At 39.7% G+C, this 20159-nt stretch overlaps 1 protein-coding gene across 1 annotated transcript in view; it reads left to right on the top strand.

The window, feature by feature from the left end:
- Window positions 1–19863, top strand: part of cnnm3 (cyclin and CBS domain divalent metal cation transport mediator 3) — a gene marked incomplete at its 5' end in the record, with an annotated part of 34328 nt that extends 14465 nt beyond the window's left edge. Inside the window, 7 exons of the mRNA XM_080420392.1 lie at window positions 220–363; window positions 2149–2310; window positions 3793–3962; window positions 5082–5178; window positions 8885–9012; window positions 9737–9869; window positions 19517–19863. Of these exons, the coding sequence (XP_080276518.1) occupies window positions 220–363; window positions 2149–2310; window positions 3793–3962; window positions 5082–5178; window positions 8885–9012; window positions 9737–9869; window positions 19517–19566 (884 nt within the window). The 3' untranslated portion in view covers window positions 19567–19863. The remainder of the gene's footprint in view (window positions 1–219; window positions 364–2148; window positions 2311–3792; window positions 3963–5081; window positions 5179–8884; window positions 9013–9736; window positions 9870–19516) is intronic.
- Window positions 19864–20159: the final 296 nt, after the last annotated feature.

The raw sequence follows: 20159 nt of genomic DNA, 5'->3' as shown, positions 1-20159 counted from the left end.
GCTAACATGGATAAGATAATAAAATAGGTCATATGTACAATATGCGCTACATACAGTATTATATACACCGTCAGCATTTATCAGCAGAATAGGGTTCATGTGGTTACAGAGTGTAAGTGCCTGAACAAGCAGTCATTTTTAGGGAGAACACCGTAAAAACCTGATTTTAATGTGATTGAACCCATGTTTTTCGGGGGGTCCACCTCCTCCACCCTTCAGGAAACTCCCACCTGGCCATCGTCCAGAAGGTCAACAACGAGGGGGAGGGGGACCCCTTCTACGAGGTGCTGGGATTGGTCACTTTGGAGGACGTCATCGAGGAGATCATCAAATCAGAGATCTTGGATGAACATGACGGATACGGTAAGTTTCGGGTTTTTTTCTTCTTTCTGTTATCGAAAATAGCCGATCTACGATGTGTTGTGAGCGTCTGTTTTCCTACTTTCCTACTTCGTGCCGTGCTGTGAGCTTGTACATCTATTTTGGAACAAATTTGGCAAAAATCCATTTTGTTTTTAAATTTTGTTTATAATTTAGATTTATTTAAAAACTCAAATCTTCTCTTTTCGTTGTGAGCTTGTAGATTGTCTATTTTATTTTCACAATATTTCTGTGGGAACCGAGTCAAAGTAAATCTAACGCCTACAATTCCACATGCTTATCAGGGTGGGGGGGGGGGGGGGTCCCCAGTTCAAATATGATTATTTTGGAGGGTCTGAAAAGGTTGAGAACCTCTCTTTTAGAAAGGACCCAATGGAAATAAGCCTCTGGGCTTTATCGTGTTTTTATCCTCGGCGTTTTTGTGTGGAAGACGTGCTCTTTCCTTAACCCTTTAAGACCTGAAGCCGATTCCACAAATGTCTTCTAAATCCTAACAGTTTTCTGAAAAACATATGTTTCTATATCAGTGGTCTGTATGAAAATCTTTTTCATCATGTCAAGGACCCCCAAAATGATATGTATTTGGCCAACAACCCGAATCTCAAAATATTTTGTTCCAGGGATCCCCCCCCCAGAAGCAAAGATTTGTGTTAAAAATATTCGCCCCCCCCCCCCTGTCGGGTGATAAGAAGCGGCCTGCTTGCTCCTCATGCATTGAAGGAGGTATGAGCTTCAGCTTGGGCTCTCCCTAGGTTGGCAGAGGGAGAGTAGCACCCAGGATCACATAGGCAATTGAGTGAAACAATATGGGTTACAAAATCGTGGGATAAAAATTTGATAGGAAAAAAAATATTGGCTTTAAAAGAATATATATATTCACATATACACATTTTCACAATCTTTCCAAAATAGCAGATCTACAAGCTCGTAGCGCGGCACTCGGTGCCGCGCTATGAGCTTGTAGATCTGCTATTTTTGAATAGCCAAAGTGTAAAATAATGCTTTTTTTTTTTAGCTCAAATAAAAAAATGACACAGATGCGTTCCAGGTCTTAACCCATTAACCCTTCCATTGTGTTAGGGTCTTTTTTGACCCGTTTTCAAATAGCCATTTTAACGCAACAAAATTATTTATCATCATTTTAATTAATTCTGATGGTCTCAAAAAAAAAAAGTGACACTTGTGGTGTTAGGGTCCGAAATGACCCGGCAAAGAAGTGTGGCTCAATTCCCCCCCAAATTGTCAATGTTTACATGTTTGAGAGTGAGAGAGACTTGTCCTCAATTAGCATTTGCTATCAGGAGTAAAATAAAGTTTGAGTTTATGAAAAATAAAAGACTTTTTACCTTCTATGGTATACGGGTCATTTCAGACCCTAACACCACTAGTGTCACTATAACCCAACATAATATTTTAAAGTGTTTACATGGATATGAATGCATTACAAGTCAGCTATGAGGTGGGAGAAAAATAATAATGAAAATACATATTTCTTTGTGTGTTTTGGGCTGATTTAAATCACGGGTCAAATTTGACCCGCTAACACCACAAGTGGATGCAGTTTTCTAACACAATGCAAGGGTTAAGACCTGAGGCGATTCTTAAAAATGTTTTCTAAATCCTAACAGTTTTTTGAAAAGATTTTTCAAAAATAGCCAAAGAAATCTAAAGTGACACAGATGCGTTCCAGGTCTTAATGGGTTAATGGGTTGAATCACCAAATAAATTAATTAATTGTAAATGTTCTGCGTCCCCATCATGCTGCAGTGGACATGAAGGTGAAGCGCCCCCCCGCCCACTTAGAGATCCTCCCCCTGGAGCCCCGAGGAGCCCACGAGGAGTTCTCTCTGTTCAATCTGCCCGAAGGAGAACCTAAGATCAGCACCTCCCCTCAACTCCTCCTGGCTACACATCGCTTCCTGTCCAGAGGTTTGTACTCCTGTGTGTGTGTGTGTGTGTGTGTGTGTGTGTGTGTGTCACTGTGTGTGTGTGTGTGTGTGTGTGTGTGTGTGTGTGTGTGTGTGTGTGTGCGCCTCCCTGTATACAAGGAAAATAGAGTGATAATAAGTGATAGAATGATGAAACCTCACATTGCAGTAAACGGTGACACTGTAACAGTAACTTCTAATGATTATGTACTGGTTACATATTCAGTTGAGCTTCTTGTGGAAATAAGACTCACTGCTTAAAGCTGCAAGACGCAACTTATTCTTATGAATAAAACAATTCATCTGTCAAATAAATGCTCATCGCAAGTTGATGGAAAACCCAATCATCTTGAAATTGGTGAGATTGTAAATAGGCTATTGTTCATTACATTACAGTTATTTAGCAGAAGCTTTTATCCAAAGCGACTTACAATAAGTGCATTCAACATAGGTAGGGAACTAAACTACTAATCACCAGAAGCATTAAGTGCATTCTCTTCTAAAACAAGCAACTAAGAGTATACCTAGCACTAAGGTAAAAGTGCAATATATCAGCTACCTACTTTCTTAAACAGATGAGACAAGTAGGAAAATCAAATGAGGAGGAGCTAAAACAAATAAGTGTATCGAATAAACAAGCTCCAAAAACACAAGAGCTCGTACAAGTAATTGACAACCATGGCACGATGAAGCATATATCAGGATTAGATTAGATGTCCTTTATTTTCCACAAGGGAAAATAATTTTCTTCGGGTCAATACATGCATTCAACACAAGACAATACATAAATACCGGTACACCACAGTTAACACACCCGGCAACAGACAATAAAAACAAGAAGTACTACATTTCTACTACTATAAAAGATGTCTCTAAATATAAAAGGGAATTTAAAAAGGAAAGCAGGCTTTAAGGGATATTTCACTTTCAAATAAATATATATAAAAATATATATAAAATTATTAATGAAAAAAGTAATGGAAAAATCACGGCCCCCTCATAGAAGGACATTCTAATGCCGGGATCTTTCCATTACTTTTTTCATTTATTTTTGTGCTATGTGCTTCCTCTCTAGGTGTGTACTCTTATGTGTGTGTGCACACCTGCAGTATGTGTTTGTGCAGTGCTTCCTAAACAATGGGGTCGAGGACCCATTTTTATGGGTCGTGAGTACATTTCCTACAATTATTTGTTTATTCTTTCAAAAATGTATGTATAAAAAGATCTGAACATAAAAAGTCTTAACATTTTTCAAAAGAATTTCAGAAATTTTCAAAGAACCCCAAAACTAAACATTCCATAAATATATATATTTGAAAAAATAAATGAAAAAAGTAATGGAAAAATCACGGCCCCCTCACAGAAGGATATTCTAATGCCGTGATTTTTCCATTACTTTTTTCATATATTTTTTAAATGATTATTTTATTTTAAAGTGAAATATCCCTAAGTGTGTGTGTGTTCCTGTCCTCTGAACCTACAGAAGTGGAACACTTCGGTCCTGCTCGCATGTCAGAGAAGGTCCTGTTCCACCTGCTCCGCCACCCCAGCGTCAACCAGGAAGTGCACTTTGACCCCAACAACCGTCTGAGTCCGGACCACTACCTGTACACCCGCAACCACCCTGTGGACTACTTCATCCTCCTGTTACAGGTACTGGAACCTTCTCCGGTGTTCCAGAGAATGGCCCTACTTGAAGACCTCGGAAAAGCATTCACAGCTCACCCATAGTAGTTCACAGCTCACCCATAGTAGTTCACAGCTCACCCATAGTAGTTCACCCCCCAAAAAATTACTTGTTTCCTATCAATTACACACCCCATGAAGCTTTGAATTCATGGCGATTCTTTTTAGTTTTTGTCGCATTCCTGAGCCAATCATTTGATGAGCGGTGGAGACTCAAAGAGTCTCCTAAGAGTCTCTTACCGGAGACTCCCCCGGTCATCAAATTATTGGCATGAGACAAAAACAAAAATGAATTCAAGACTTCATGGGGTGTGTAATTGATAGAAAATAAGTATTTTATTTTGGGTGAACTACTCCTTAACTCTTTCAGTGCCACAATACGTCAAATACGTCATGAGGCCTAACGCCCCGTGTGCCACAATACGTCAAATACGTCATGGAAAAAAAGAGGAAAAAAGAAAAGAAAAAAAAGATTATTATTTTTTGGAAAAACATGTTCAGAACCCAAGATATGATGATTTGAGCATTTGCTGCTCCATTCACTTCTTGTTTAACTTTTTACTGAAAAAGGCTGTATCTCGGCTCCTAAGCACTTTTTTTTTAACAATTAATTTTGGTTGTGGCACTCAGAACCAAAATTCCATAAATAAGCATGGCACTGAAAGAGTTAAATGTTCAGAGCATGTTTAAGTGTTCAGAGCGTGTTTATAATGATCGATCGCTTTGATCAATGAAACTAACATAGCATACTTTTAACTTCCTATTTATCGGTATCACAATGAAACGTAATTTTTCAAGTTTTTAAAGAAAAAATACCATGACATGTTTTAATATTGTTATCATTAAAAAAAAATGCTATAATTTGGGGGGCCACTTGCAGTATCCTGCAACGTAATGATGGTGACCGCCTTACTTTTCCAAGTCCATGTTGGTACTAGACATATTTCTATACATTTTCTATACATGACATTTGACACTTACAGCTAAGTAAGGAATCAGAACTTTCATCAACTTTTTGTTGAGGAGAAATGATAAGTAATTGTGTAAAAGCCACGTAATGATGGATGATGGATGTTGTTTCTTCAGGGTCGTGTGGAGGTGGAGATCGGTAAAGAGGGGCTGAAGTTTGAGAACGGGGCATTTACATATTATGGTGTGGCTGCTCTCACGGCGCCATCTTCAGGTGAGAAGTGATGCTAACCTAATGCCTCGTTTACAATTCGCTGTATGAAGCACGTCCCGCGCCCAAAAAAATTGCCGATCTACAAGGTCACGACGTGTCGGCCATGTGGCGCGTTGTGAGCTCATAGATCTGCTAATTTTGAAACTTTGTGAAAGTATAAAATGGCGCTTAAGTGGTTTAGCAAATGTGGATTTACCTACAGTAGTAATACTAACAGGCCCTGGGACAGCCTGTGGCTGACAAGAATTGGATATCATATTTAATAAGTTTGCAGTGTGTGGGTCAGGGTGGTACACCTTGTTTTAGTCTATTGTTTTAGTTAAGATTGTAAGGGGGAATGGTACAGAATGTCTTGGTGGTACCAGTGAAATTAGCCCTGGTTCAGAGTGTTAGTGAGTTCCCTCTAACGCCCTGGAAGACCCCTCGCTCTGCGCATGTACAAGGAATTCCACTGCCCTGCCAGCGCTCAAGAGTAGTGAAAATAAACAAAACCATTTCGCTACTCACCAAAGCAAAGGCTGTTTTGTGTTGTTGAAAGTCTATTCTCTGAATGCGCGGGCCTCTCAGCACCCCACCTACTCTGTAAAATACACTTTTTGGGCAGAAAATAAAATATGTCAGCGAGACGGAAATTATTTTTATTACTCCACAGTGCCCTCTACAGATTTTGGTTGATGGTAAGCAAATCCTCCAGATTTTGAACAGCCTTTGCTTCGGTGAGTAGCGAAATGGTTTAGTTTATTTTCACTACTCTTGAGCGCTGGCAGGGCAGTGGAATTCCTTGTACATGCGCAGAGCGAGGGGTCTTCCAGGGCGTTAGAGGGAACTCACTAACGCTCTGAACCAGGGCTACAGTGAAATATACACTGCATCCCAGCTTGATAGGGGAACAGTCACTAGTACCATGTCTACAGCAGTGAGGATGTAGATGCTGGAGGCTGAGGATTAGCTACTGTATAGGACTGAGTGTGTGAGTTTGATACCAGGCAATATTCACCAGGTTTTCCATCTTATTGTCAACTCTCAAGTGAGAGTGTGAGAGGGAGAGAGAGCTTGACCCGGTGCATTTGGAGAGAGAGAGACCCCACTCTCATTATGGAAGGGCTGACATTGTGGCTGTAGCATTTTAGGAGGTATGCCTGGTCTGCTGCTGAGACTATGTGGGTGTATCTCGCATAGCTAAATAATCACAGTTCTCTTCCTAGTTCCTATACTGATATGTCAGGTCACATCTACATTCAATGAACGGGACAAAATTGGATGGAAACAATCCAAATTTTCTTTTTTAGGGCGGTACTTCATGTTGGGATGGTGATTCCATTGGTTTTCAAAGCAGTGGCCGTACTGGGTTTGTCGGTGGTCTTTCTCGCCGCTGTTCAAGCCCATACATATCATAATAAACTTTACTTATAAAGCGCTTTTCAAAATAATAATAATAATAATAGTATGAATTTATATAGCGCCTTTCATTAACCCAAGGACGCTTTACATCAAAAACAATGATCAACCAACAAAAAAAACCAACAACCAACTATCCACCATAAGCCTGAGAGAATGGGTGTCTTTTCAAGGCAGCATTAAAACAGTCCAGTTTTGCATCATGGAGGAGAATCTCCATTGGGAGAGAGTTCCACAGGGTGGCGGTGGGGGGGAGGGGGGTGGGAGGGGTGGGAGGGGGGTGCTGCCACACAGAAGGCTCTGTCCCCCAAGGTTCACTTTTTTGTTTTGGGGACAGAGAGGAGGTCCAAGTCTGTGGACCGCAGGTTCTATGACAGAACCTGCGGTCCAAAAAAAGAAAAAGAAAACATAGTTACAAAGTAAGTGCTTTACAATAAAATACAGTGCAGCAAGGTAAAACTACGACGACAGTTAATTAAAACAAAAGGTAAACGACATAAAAATTATACATAAATAAATCCAAAAGTCTTTAAGAGAATGCCTCGATACAAAGGTGGGAGTTTTTCAGCTGTGATTTAAAAAGAAGACACTGACCTGGCTAGCCTTAGAGCCTCGGGCAGGGCATTCCAGAGCCTGGGTGCCCGGTTCACCCATGGTGACAGGGCGAGTAATGGGAACAATCAAGAGAGCCCTGCTCTAATGCTGGTCTAAGGCTGGTCTAAGGCTGCCCGCTGGCTCATACAGCTCCAGTGTGTCTGAAATGGAACTTGGGGCCTGGCCGCCTTGCAAGGCTTGTCTGTAAAATCTTAAAATCAGTTCTGAAGCTCGCCGGCATACATACTTACATATATAGAATTTAGATTTGGGGGATACGATCTTTTTTAACCACTTGAACTCTAGCATCCCTATTCTGAGGCGAACATTAGCCGAAAATAGCAGATCTACTAGCTGACGCCTCGCACTGTGAGGCGTTGTGAGCTTGTAGATCTGCTATTATTGGCAAAGAGATTTGGCGTAGGGCGAAACTTTCTAAGTATTGGAGCCAGAAGGTTGTCTGAAAATACCCGTTAACATGAATCCAACACAACGCTACACATTCATAGTGCCGTTAAACAAGTCTGTGAAGCTAACTATGAAAAGGATTAATCACAATTTTATACAATAATTTAGTGGGGGTCCCTGCTTCTTCTAAGGCTGAAAAACGCTGAGGACCCCTGAACTAGGCCATCTGCTCTGAAAACAAAGATCAGATTGAAGTTGCCTTGCATTGAAGTTAATGTGTTCACTCATTAACTCCTCTGTCAACTGGTGCTGGTGCTCCACTGATCAATGATTCAATCTCTAGTTGGCCAACTTGTCCGGTTAATAGTTCCATGCAGTCTTGCTAAAATATACTCTAAAGAGTGTTCTCTTGTGAATGTCATTGGTCCCCCCACATGCGCAACCATTTGATTACAATGTGGGTGTTCAGACATTATTTCAGTTTTTATTTTAAAACACGGAAGCCATGAAACTGCATGTTTGAACATGTTGCCACTGATGGTTTCTTATGACAGTGGAATGAATCTCCCAAGTCTCAGATGAACAGTGGTGGAAAAAGTACTCAAATGTTTTACTTAAGTAAAAGTAACAATACTGCAATGTAGAAGTAAAAGTCCGGAATAAAAAATTTACTTGAGTAAAAGTACAAAAGTATTGGTATCAAAATGTACTTAAAGTACCAAAAGTAAAAGTACAAAAATGTTTGAAAATAGCAGATCTACAAGCTCACGAGCTTGTAGATCGGCTATTTTCAAATAGCCTAGTTATTAAATAGGGCTAAAGTGGTTAATGTATGTTTCATAATATCATAATTTATATCTGAAAAGTAACTAGTAACTAAAATGTTGAAATAATTGTAGTGGAGTAAAAGTATAATATTTGCCTCTGAGATGTAGTGGAGTAGAAGTAAAAGTATTGGAAATTGGAAATACTCAAGTAAAGTACAAATACCTCAAAATTGTACAGTACTTAAGTAAATGTACTTAGTTACTTTCCACCACTGCAAATTTATATATATTATGACCCACGTGAGATGACGTGGACCTCCAACTTGAACTTTTCTCAACTTTGCCGCAACGCTTCATGGTTATTTATTTCACTCGGATGCGAGTAGAAACACATCTGAGATGCTTGCTGTGTCGACGGGGTTCTAAACTTGACAGCATTAACATAAACTAACAAACATGCAGATTCAGTAACGGCCATAAAGTCAGTGGTGACTCTGGTCTCTGCTTATTATATATATATATATTTTTTGTGATTCCAGTGCACCAGTCTCCAGCGTCAAGCCATCGTTCTCCCAAAGATCCGTTTGAACTGGGAGAAGCTACCAGCCCGTCCAGTTATTGTCCTGACTACACCGTCCGAGCTCTCACCGACCTGCAGCTGATACGGGTAATAATGATGCTTTAACCTAATACTCTGTCCTACCACCAACAATAAAACGTGTGTGTGTGTGTGTGTGTGTGTGTGTGTGTGTGTGTGTGTGTGTGTGCATGTGCGTGTGTGTGTGAGAATTAATATTGGAATATCGAATATTCCTCATATAGGGAAAATATGTATATTCGAATATGAAAATTAATATTCGAATATGGAAAAAAAAATGTTTATTTGACAGGGACAATACAAAAAACAATGTATCAAGTTATAGAAACAAACAAAAGATTTGTTTTATCCGAGCACTCGATACATTGTTTCTTGTATTGTTTCTGTCAACAAAAAATATATATATATATATATATATTTTAAAAATGAAATAATAATAATAATATTCGAATATATTCGAATATCTGCCAATTTTTAAGACCAATATTCGAAAATCATTTGTGAGGAAAGTTGACAGCCCTAGTGTGCGTGTGGCACTTGTATCATGATTGGCGTCAGTGTGTACTATGTGCACTGGTGGAAAAAATACTTTAAAATGTTTTAAATAAGTAAAAGTGTCAATACTGTGTTACTAGTAAATGTCCGGGTATTCAAATAGTATTTGAGTAAAAGTACTAAAGTATTCACATTAAAATATATTTTAGTTCTGAAAGGAAATTTACTCATTTTGCAGAATGTGTGTGTGTGTGTGTGTGCGTGTGTACTTTGTGTGTGTGTGTGTGTGGTCTTGTAGGTGACTCGTCTGCAGTATTTGAACGCTCTCATGGCCTCCACCCACGTGGCTCAGAGTCCAGAGCTTCCAGAGATTAAGATCCTGCCCAACAGTCAGACTAAGCTCCTCAACGAGAGGAACACCTCACAACAAGGTCAGAACCTCTGAGATCTATCTGCTGCTCTTTGTCTTTTAGAAACCAATGATGTCATTTAAGTCAGTGGTTCTCAAAGTTTGGGTCCGGGGGACCCCCCCCCCCCTCCTTGAGGGGGTTCCAGCTAGGGGTCCCCAGCAAAACGTGTTAATACATCATTACAATCGTTTTAACCCCTTTATCCATATTTTTAAATGTTGGCTATTCAAAATTATATACAAGCTCACAGTGCGGCATTAAGTGGCGCGCTTTGAGCTTGTATATCTGCTATAGAGCGTCGCAGTTCCCGCCCACTTCCTGTTTTTTTTGGTGCCGGAAGAAAAAACTCAATGCATTTTTCCATTGACATTTCCAAAAATATTTATATCTATTAATTTAAGCCTCGAATCAAGCCATCATGAGATGACATGAATCATGACCATAAACGTTTGATTCTGTGATTATTTTTTTTTGTTGAAAACGGCAAAACAAAGGGTATTTATTAAATATAGTATATCATATAATTAAATATAAAATAAAAAAAAATCACAGAAAAAAACGTTTTATGGTCATGATTCATGTCATCTCGTGATGGCTTGATTCGAGGCTTAAATTAATAGATATAAATATTTTTGGAAATGTCAATGGAAAAATGCATTGAGTTTTTTCTTCCGGCACCAAAAAAAACAGGAAGTGGGCGGGAACTGCGACGCTCTATTTGGCAACAGTTTGGAAAAAGCATGAAGGCATCATGTGGGGTCCCTGGCACAAAACATTTTCAGATGGGGGTCCGCGGGGCAAATACGATTTGGGGGTCCTTGGCACGTAAAAGTTTGAGGACCACTGAGTTAAGTCGAGTAACAATAATAACCACAACTATGAAGCCTTTCTACTGTTACATGTCTTTCCTTTGAATCTCTGATAGTAGAATGGTTGGTTTTCTCTGTTTCTAGCCTAGATATTATACCTGTGTTTTAGACTAAAGGTCTTTACAGACGGGGGGGGCTGTGACCAATAAACGATATGAAAATGATAACGATTTACGAGACTCGGGCGAGTATTTAGCATCAAAGATATTCATGTCCTCCTCACTGTCAGATGGAAAAGCTTGTATGTCAAAAACTAAACTATTTAGAAAATGGGGGGAAAAGAAAGTGTGTTCCAATGGATCCAATGTAGTTATTATTTAGTCATAAGCTCCTGTTAATACTTTTCATTTTGGTTAAATATGTATAAAAACCCACAGATACACTTAACACATTGATTACCAAGATATTAAGCATAGTTTTCCATCCCTTTGCCATCGTATAATTACCTCAATCCGATGATATTTGAAACGCTGTGGAACCGACATTGTGTCCCAAAAACACAAACAGAATAGTCCCCGTGGGTTAGCGGAGGGATCTGTGTATCCATAGGAACGACAACGTTCCAACCGCCATCCGCCATTTTGGGGCTTCGGCCCGCTGAAAACTAGTGGTTTTCAATGCAAAAAAAAAAGAAACTGAGTTACAGCAGTTTTTTCTGAAAATCCCAAACAGGAAGCGGATGGCTTCCTGTTCTTTTTGGAACGACGTCACATCCACATTCTACTTCTCTGAGTGACGATCGATCATTCCAAAGCTGCGTTAGGTCGCCCCCTTGTGGAACTTTCCCCCAAAAATTAAAGAACGCATCAATGCGGTCTTGGCCATCAATGTGTTAACCACTTTAACTTTCACTTTCTACAATCTTCAAAAATAGAAAGAATGGAACCTCTACATTACAAGCTCACACTGCATCACGATGTGACACCTCGTGAGCTTGTAGATTGGCTATTTTCGCTGCTTTTGTTAATTTACAGAGAAAAACTAAAAGGTAGATAATATGGAGATAGAAGATTTGTGCCTGACAGTGATGAAGCGATGCCTCATCCATGCAGCTTAATGCCTTTATTTGACCCTCTTCTGATTTAAAAATTGGCGTCGCTTTCAGCCGGGGTTCAATCCGGGAACGCATCTGTGTCACTTTTAGATTTCTTTGTCTATTCAAAAATAGCAGATCTACAAGCTCATAGTGTGGCACAGAGAGAATTTGTGCAAATCTTTGAATGTGTTTATATTTTTAAAGCGAACATTTGTAACTCAAATCTTTGCTTCTGAAGCACAGATCGTAGTTAAAAAAAATTGCTTTAAAACATACGTATGTATATATATTAGGGGTGTGCCGATACACTAATTTCACCAAACGATACGATACGATATTTGGCTCACAACTTCGATACGATTTCGATACGATACGTACTTTTTTATTATGAAAATATATGGGGGAGAAAAAATGCAAACAAATAATTCAGTTTTTGCATTATTCAGACGCAAACTTGTAGCTTTTCAGCTACAAATAGCCTTTTTGAATCCAAATAGGGCGACACCTGACCCGAAAAAAAACAACATGTTGTCACCCTTTTCACCTCGGGGCTGTTTGCATGCCTGATTATTATTATTGTAAAAAAAAATAAAAAAATCTAAACGATATATATTTTTTCCAAAACGATACATATCGTCACGAAAACGTATCGCGATATATCGCGGGACGATATATCGGCACACCCCTAATATATATATATTCAAATATTTGCACACATTTTCCACGATTACAAAAAAAATTGCTGATCTACAAGCTCACTCGGCTTGTACATCTGCTATTTTTGAATAGCCAAATAAATGTTAAAATGACACAGATGTGTTCCTGTTCTTAATGGATTAATGAAGCTATGCTTGGCCGTTCCCCTTTTTCCCTCTGAACCAAATCTCTCGCCAAAAATGTGCCAGATGTACAAGCTCACGACGTGGCGCGCTGCAACGCGTCGTGAGCTTGTAGATTAACTATTTTTGTCCCAATGTCTGTCTATCATTACGACACGGGGGTTCATGTGGTTAATCACACACAAACAAATGCTCCCCGGTGTGTAAGGACCTTTTTTGATTTAAAGGACCACTTCACCCATTTTCAACCATATCTTCATATAATTGGTCCTCTCTCATGCTCATTATAACATGATGCCATTTCTGTCTACTCACTCAGAGGAGGGCTGTGGACAGTTCAGAAACCTGCCTGGTGCCTACCAGTGACATCATCCGCAGGCAGTTTTTGGTCATTTCAAACGCGCTTACGAACTTTTTAATTAAAATTTTTTTGTTAAAGGGGTAGTTCACCCCCAACATGACTTTTTTTCTATCGATTAGTCACACCATGGAGACTTGAATTCATGGATTTGTTTTTGTCTCATTCCTAAGCCAATAATTTGATGGACCGGCAGCGGTTCCGGTAGGAGACACAAAGAGTCTCCTTTGTGTCTCCGAAACCGCTGCCTACCGGTCCGCTGGTCATCAAATTATTGGCTTAGGAATGAGACAAAAGCTAAAAAGTATCCATGGGGTGACTAATCGATAGGAAAAAAAAGATTTTTTGGGGGGCGAACTATTCCTTTAATTTAAAAAAACGGTGGTTTTCTACAGTATAGCATACTAACTGCTGCAGTTTGTATTAGCTTGAACTCCCCATGGATGATGATGTCACTGGTGGGCAATGTTTCTGAACTGTCCACAGACCTCCAGTTATGAGACACACTGGAAATGGTTCCATCTTATAACAAGCATTAGTGAGGACCAATTATATGAACAGACGTATAATATCTTATAACAAGCATTAGTGAGGACCAATTATATGAACAGAAGTATAATATCTTATAACAAGCATTAGTGAGGACCAATTATATGAACAGAAGTATAATATCTTATAACAAGCATTAGTGAGGACCAATTAGATCAAGGTACTACGGTTGAAAATGGGTGAAAGTTGGTCCTTATAAACATAACCTTTGACCTCTTCAGCCTTCAGCTGAACTAAGACTCTCTCTCTCTCTGTTTTTGTTTTTCTCTCTTCTTTCACTCTGCCTCCATCATGCTCATCCTCTCTGGCTCGCTCCAGAGTTCGCTGTAAACATTTCATTCTTTGACACCATTGACAACTACTGTTAGTGTGTTTGTGTTGCTTCGAGGTAAAGACAATTTCGGCCATAATAATGTCTGTCTACGCTGCTACGGTGTTATGGCAGCAGACTGCTTCTCAAAGTCAGGTCCTGGGACCTCCGGGGGGCTCCGAAAGGACCCTTGACGGGGTCCATTTGGTTCCATTTGTACACTCTCAAAGTTAAATGAACGCTGAGAACTTTACAGTGTATATTGGGATTTCAAAGATTTTAAAAAAATCAAAAAGCAATTTAAAATTTTACATTCTGAGAGTTACAGACCCGTAAGCGTCAGTTTGGACCTCCTTGGGGGCCCCGGACCAGACCTTTAGAAACAGTGATGTAGTGTCCTTGCTCACACACACCTTGCTGCGCTGCCTTACCCCCTTATACCTAAACCTTTTTGCCATTTTTTTAACTATTTTGAGAAACATTTAAAATAGTTCAAATAGGCGATCTGCAAGCTCTCAACGTGTTGGTGCAGATCGGCTATTTTCAATGTTTTTGAAAATAGTAAAAGTTTAGGCATTAAGGGGTAAGGGTGTGCAAGATAGAGGACTAGACTCTTTCTACAAGGACACCAAGGAGACTATGTAACACTTTTTAACATACATTTGCCTATAAAACTATTAATATCTACACTTCAAAATGTACTTCAATAATGATTCATTCATACCAGCGCCAAAAAAAAGTAGCTGATCTACACGCACAATGCGATGCAGACACATTGAGCTCATGTAATGTAGATCTGCTATTTCCGGCAGACTTTGGACGTTCTCCTGGTCTTGGGACAGGAGTTCCTCTTCACTTGGTGTCCTTTTGGTTTTAATAATAGAGCATAAACGGTGAGTTTCCGGAAGTACAAATCCCATTCATATTCTGCATGGTGTACTTACATTAGCCATGATGTTGTAACCATCCAAGCAGGCCTGGAAGTTCCTCATTTTTATGGCCAAGTCCACTTGGCCTTTTGGTGGCGGTAATTTTTCTGAGGGCACAAAGGCCAAACGCCAGGGTAGGAAAGGTCATCAAATAAAACGATGATTTTAAGTCCACAGATTTTTTTTTTAAATTGATAGCATTTTTCAATGCATAGTATTACTGTCTGTGAAATATGTAAACAATAAGGCTGTTTATTTCACAAACTGTATTGGTATATACAAATGACCAGTGTCTGTAGAAACTACTGTGTCAAAAGCGACGCTCCACTCGCGCACTTGAAAGATTTTTTTCCTGTTCCGGTTTGAGGGAAACATTGTTAAATCGCTCACAATAAAGTGCAGAGTTTTGGAACCTTGCGGGAATGCGGGTCCATTTGGTTCCATTTGTACGCTCTATGGGGGTCCTTGAAATGTAAAAAGTTTTGAGACCCTCTGTTCTATAGGAGCATATATACGTGTAGCATTGTTCTACAGCCACATACTGTAAGTCTACCTTTAGTCAGGGGATATTAGCAGAAAGATTTCCAATCTTGGAATAAATTCCTTACCAAAAAAAATCTTCACCAATGTGTTTGTAAAGGTGTCTAGTAACACATCTCACAAAGACTGAAATTCGGTTTCCCTAGGAGAATTTGACAGCTGCTGAAAGTTGGGGTACCCACCATTTCCCTGCATTTCCAAAAAACAGCCCAATCTCAATGGGCTTTTTACACAAAAAGTATACCTGGACAAGGATGGCTATGGCCGTTTTTAGCCCAAGGAGTGGTTTTGGTGCAAAACAAATGCTTGCAATGGATTCAGAATCATAAAAACACCCTAGTTTGACCCCTCACATGCTACTTAAAACAGAATTAAAATTAGATATTTTTTTTGCCCTGCATTTCCATGCAGGGAAATGGTGGGTACCCCAACTTTCAGCAGCTGTCAAAAATTCTCCTAGGGAAACTGAATTTCAGGTCTTTGTGAGATGTGTTACTAGACACCTTTACAAACACATTGGTGAAGATTTTTTTTGGTAAGGAATTTATTCCAAGATTGGAAATCTTTCTGCTAATATCCCCTGACTACTTGGATTGTTAGGACTTTATAACAGATAATAAAGTCCTCTGTGCAGAACATGAATGGGATTTGTACTTCCGGCACCTCACACTGTTGAGCTCTGTTAGTCAAACAGCTTGTTGTTGTGTAGAATGAGACGGTGATGTGGGTTAGTGTGTTGTTGTGTAGAATGATACGGTGATGTGGGTTAGTGTGCATTGGTGTGTGTGCATGCCTGTGAAATATAGGCTTCTAGCTTATAGTAGTAGAATATCAGCTAGTTCCTTCATCCTTTCTCATGGAATATTTCTACTCTACCCTAGTTGTCTCCTAGTTGTTGTCTCTGTTGGATGTGTACTGTACCGTACACACTTTCAGTGGTGGAAAGTAACTAAGTACATTTACTTTACTTTTTTTTTTTTTACTTTACTGGAATATTTCCAGTTTTCAGTACGTTTACTTTTACCCCACTACATCTCAGAGGCAAATATTGTACTTTTACTCCACTTCAATTATTTGAAATATTTTTAAGTTACAAGTTACTTTGCAGATATAAATTATTATAAAACATACATCAACCCTAGCCCTATTTTATACATGGGCTATTTGAAAATAGCAGATCTACAAGCTCACAACGTGTCGCGATGCGACGCGTTGTGAGCTTGTAGATCTGCTATTGTCAAACAAATTAGTACTTTTACTTTTGGTACTTTTTAAGTATACTTTGATGCCGACACTTTGGTACTTTTACTCGAGTAACCTTTTGAACACAGGCCTGTTACTTGCAACAGAGTGTTTTTATATTGTGGTATTGCTACCTTTTACTCAAGTAAAATATCTGAGTACTTCTTCCACCACTGCGTTCACCTACCGTCATTCTGCTAGTTGTCTGGATGTACTGTACAGTACAGTACAGTACAGTCTGTACTGTACTGTACTGTACTGTACTGTACTGTTACACCTACCGTCATTCTAGGAATCCAGACCACTCCGTCATGTTGTATATTATATTCCCACTGAGAATGCATGTCAGACTTGTGTCTGTCAGTTTGCACCCGGTGTGTGTTTTTAAAGGCAGTATACGTTATCTTTTTTGGTTAAAACAAGGTTTGTTTTGATTAAAAAGTTAAAGCTCCATATTAGTACCAGAGGTCTCCCCATCTCTCCGTCTCTTTAGTAAACAGATTGCATCCAAATCAGGAGAGAGTGTCCTTTTATCATATAGTGTTTAGCTCCAATTGTGTCTGCTCATTACTTTTGACATCACTTCCAGTTAAAAAAAAATTGATGATCCTGTATGAATTCAATTCAATTAAAGTGTCAAATCACAACAAGTTGTCTGAAGACACTTTACATATAGAGCAGAGACCTGACATTGACCCACCCTGAGCAAGACATTTTGCGACAGTGGCAACGAAAAACTCCCCCTTTAACCGGAAGAAAGGTCGGGCAGACCCAGGCTCTAGGGTGGGCGGGGCCAGGCTCTAGGGTGGGGCGGGGCCATCTCCCTCTAGCGTGTCGGGGGGGGGGGGGAAAGACGAGAGAGACAGAGACTTCTCTCTCCTGATTGGATACAGTTGGTATCCCGACCTGAAAATGCATTTTGAATGTTTACCAAAGAGCCGTAGAGAAAGCCCCCTGTTACTGAACAAACACTCTATATATGATTATCGATTATTTACTGATTTATTTACTATCAGAATATAGAGCTATTTAACACTTATTTTAACCAAAAACATCATAATGACTTACTGCACCTTTAAGCCTGATTCATTCTTCGTCGTAAAACAGTGTCGCACGCCAAAGATAGCCGACGTACAAGCTCTCAACGAGTCACATGGTGGAGCGTGGTCGTGAGCTTGTATGTCGACTAGTTCTCAGCGTACGGCGGCATCATGCGATGATGGGGAGTAAAGGAAGTGTCACCGACCTCCCTGAAAACAGACGAGGGATAATTGATTCATTGATCGATTGACTACTTTATTAAAAGGATCCCTGGCTAATATAAGCCTGATATGCCTTATACATTATAATTGCCCAATGTAACAAAAAAAAATAATTAAAAAACACCTTTTATTTATTTCAGAAATAGTTCATCTTTCACTCAATAGGGACAACTCCCGTCGCAAGTTGATGATGTCATTTGTCCATGCGTGGTCCAGCCCTATAGAGACACACGGGGACTACAAATTTCACGCCCACTTTTGAGACAGCGCCGCTACTCGAGGTCCGTTAGAACGATGAACTGCAGCTACCAATGCATTCCCTATGAGAGGATATGAAAGTTAGCCTACTTTTAAAATTATCCTGCATTAACTGAAGACGATATTGATTTAAATAAAAATATGTTTCCAAATGTATGGAGTGTCTTTGTCAACATATCTTCTTGTTTTCTTAATAGTTGATGTGTTTCACATTTAATTTGCCACTTTAACGTGTTACCCATAATGCTAACACAGCAGAGGGTAAACGGCAGACGGGCATTTCAGTGACATCACTGTCTTTACGAGCGCCGAGCGCCGACCAGTGGCGTACCCACTGTAGAGGCAGGAGAGGCGGTCGCCTGCCCAACTAAGACATCGCCTCCCCTAAAAAAATAAAAATAACCCGAAAATGTGTCATTGCATGCTTAATGTCCTCAAAGTCACACATCCAACAAGCTTTGAACTGAGCAGATTGGACCTTCTGTTCCAGAGATAATGACCAAAACCTATTGAAAACGGCCACTTTCGCCCGTTTTCTGGGTATTGAAAACCTCAAGGAATGCGTCCGTGACGTATATACCATGCGATATAGATCTCCGATGCTAGCGGTTTTGACATACTGATGGAGTATATTATAGTATATTGTGGGTAGTATATCGAGATGAAAGATATGGGACATTAAAAAGGACAAATTAAACAAATGGGACAGATTATTAGAACACAAAAAAAATCGCTACAGCCTCAGTAGTTAACCAGTGAAATGACGGTATTTTACAATGCCTCTCATAAAGATTGCATTGAGAGCTGCAGTTCATCGTTCTAACGGACCCCGAGTGTCAAAAGTGGGCGTGGATTTGTAGGCCTTCCGCTTCCGGCCGTGTGTCTCTATGGAATGCATGTGCTAATAAAAAGTATTTAAAATATTGTTTTGATGCTCATATTAATCATAGGAAGTATTAAGTGGGTTTCATTAGCACAGGCATTCCATAAATTCCACAGGGCTGTACCACGCATGGACAAATGACATCATCAACTTGCGACGGGAGTTGTCCCTATTGAGTGAAAGATGGAACTATTTCTGAAATAAATAAAAGGTTTTTTTAATTTCAAATTTGAGTTACATTGGGCAATTATAAAGTATTAAGGCATATAAGGCTTATTAGCCAGGGATAATTTTTAACAGTTTGCAAAAAGCACAGAGGTACAGTTATACAATAATGCAAAAAGGATAAAAACCATAGACCATATTCACACGGCGGCCATTTTGGAATTTTACATTGAAAGTGCCACCCCGTCGCCATGGCAACGGGGGTCGCCATTTCATTAACTTAATAGCAATATGGCTGGCGTGTGAATATGGTCCATTGTGGTCCTATGTGTTCAATTCATCAGGATGGTTGCATTGTGTGTTGTTTTTTAATCACCTCTCACTCACACCCTCTTCTTCTCCTGTCACTGACCGTCTGCCGCCAACAGGGGGCAGCAGAACGCCGGAGGGCTCCGTGGAAGAAGAAGCGCATGGCTAGTGTCCTCTTTGTCCACACCTTACCTACCTACCTACCTACCTACCTACCTACCTACCCCAATCAGTGGAGACTTTGTTCCTTTTTATTTCCCCCCTTCTTTTTTTTTTTAAACAATCAATCAGTTATTATCTTTGTCTCTGGGGAAAAGAATGAGGTTTATTGTATTGGACTGGAATTGAGCGAGCGAGGTTCACATCCAGGTCTCTCTCTCTCTCCCGTTGTCACGTTTCTCCACACAGCTCATTCATTCCATCTTGTGCTTTTTTTTCATCCATGTTTTTAATCCACGGCTGCGTCCACACCGAGCAGAACTATGACTAACTGTAGCTTGTATATCTGCTGAAATAGCAGATCTACAAGCTCATAGCGCGGCACCGAGTGCCGCGCTATGAGCTTGTAGATCTGCTATTTTTTAAAAAAATCGTGAAAATATTTGCAAATCATTGAATATATTATGTTTTCATGCAGATATTTGTAAAATATTTTGTTCCAGGGACCCCCGCCAGAAACAAAGATTTGAGTTACAAATGCTCGCTTTAAAATATATATTCAAAGATTTGCAACAAAAGAAAATCACGATTTTTCAAAAACAG

Source organism: Gymnoscopelus braueri, assembly GCF_963280865.1.
Source record: "Gymnoscopelus braueri genome assembly, chromosome: 22".
In the NCBI taxonomy this organism is placed as follows: Eukaryota; Metazoa; Chordata; class Actinopteri; order Myctophiformes; family Myctophidae; genus Gymnoscopelus; species Gymnoscopelus braueri.
Note: the sequence above shows the minus strand (reverse complement) of the source record. Positions and strands in the feature narration are given on the sequence as shown.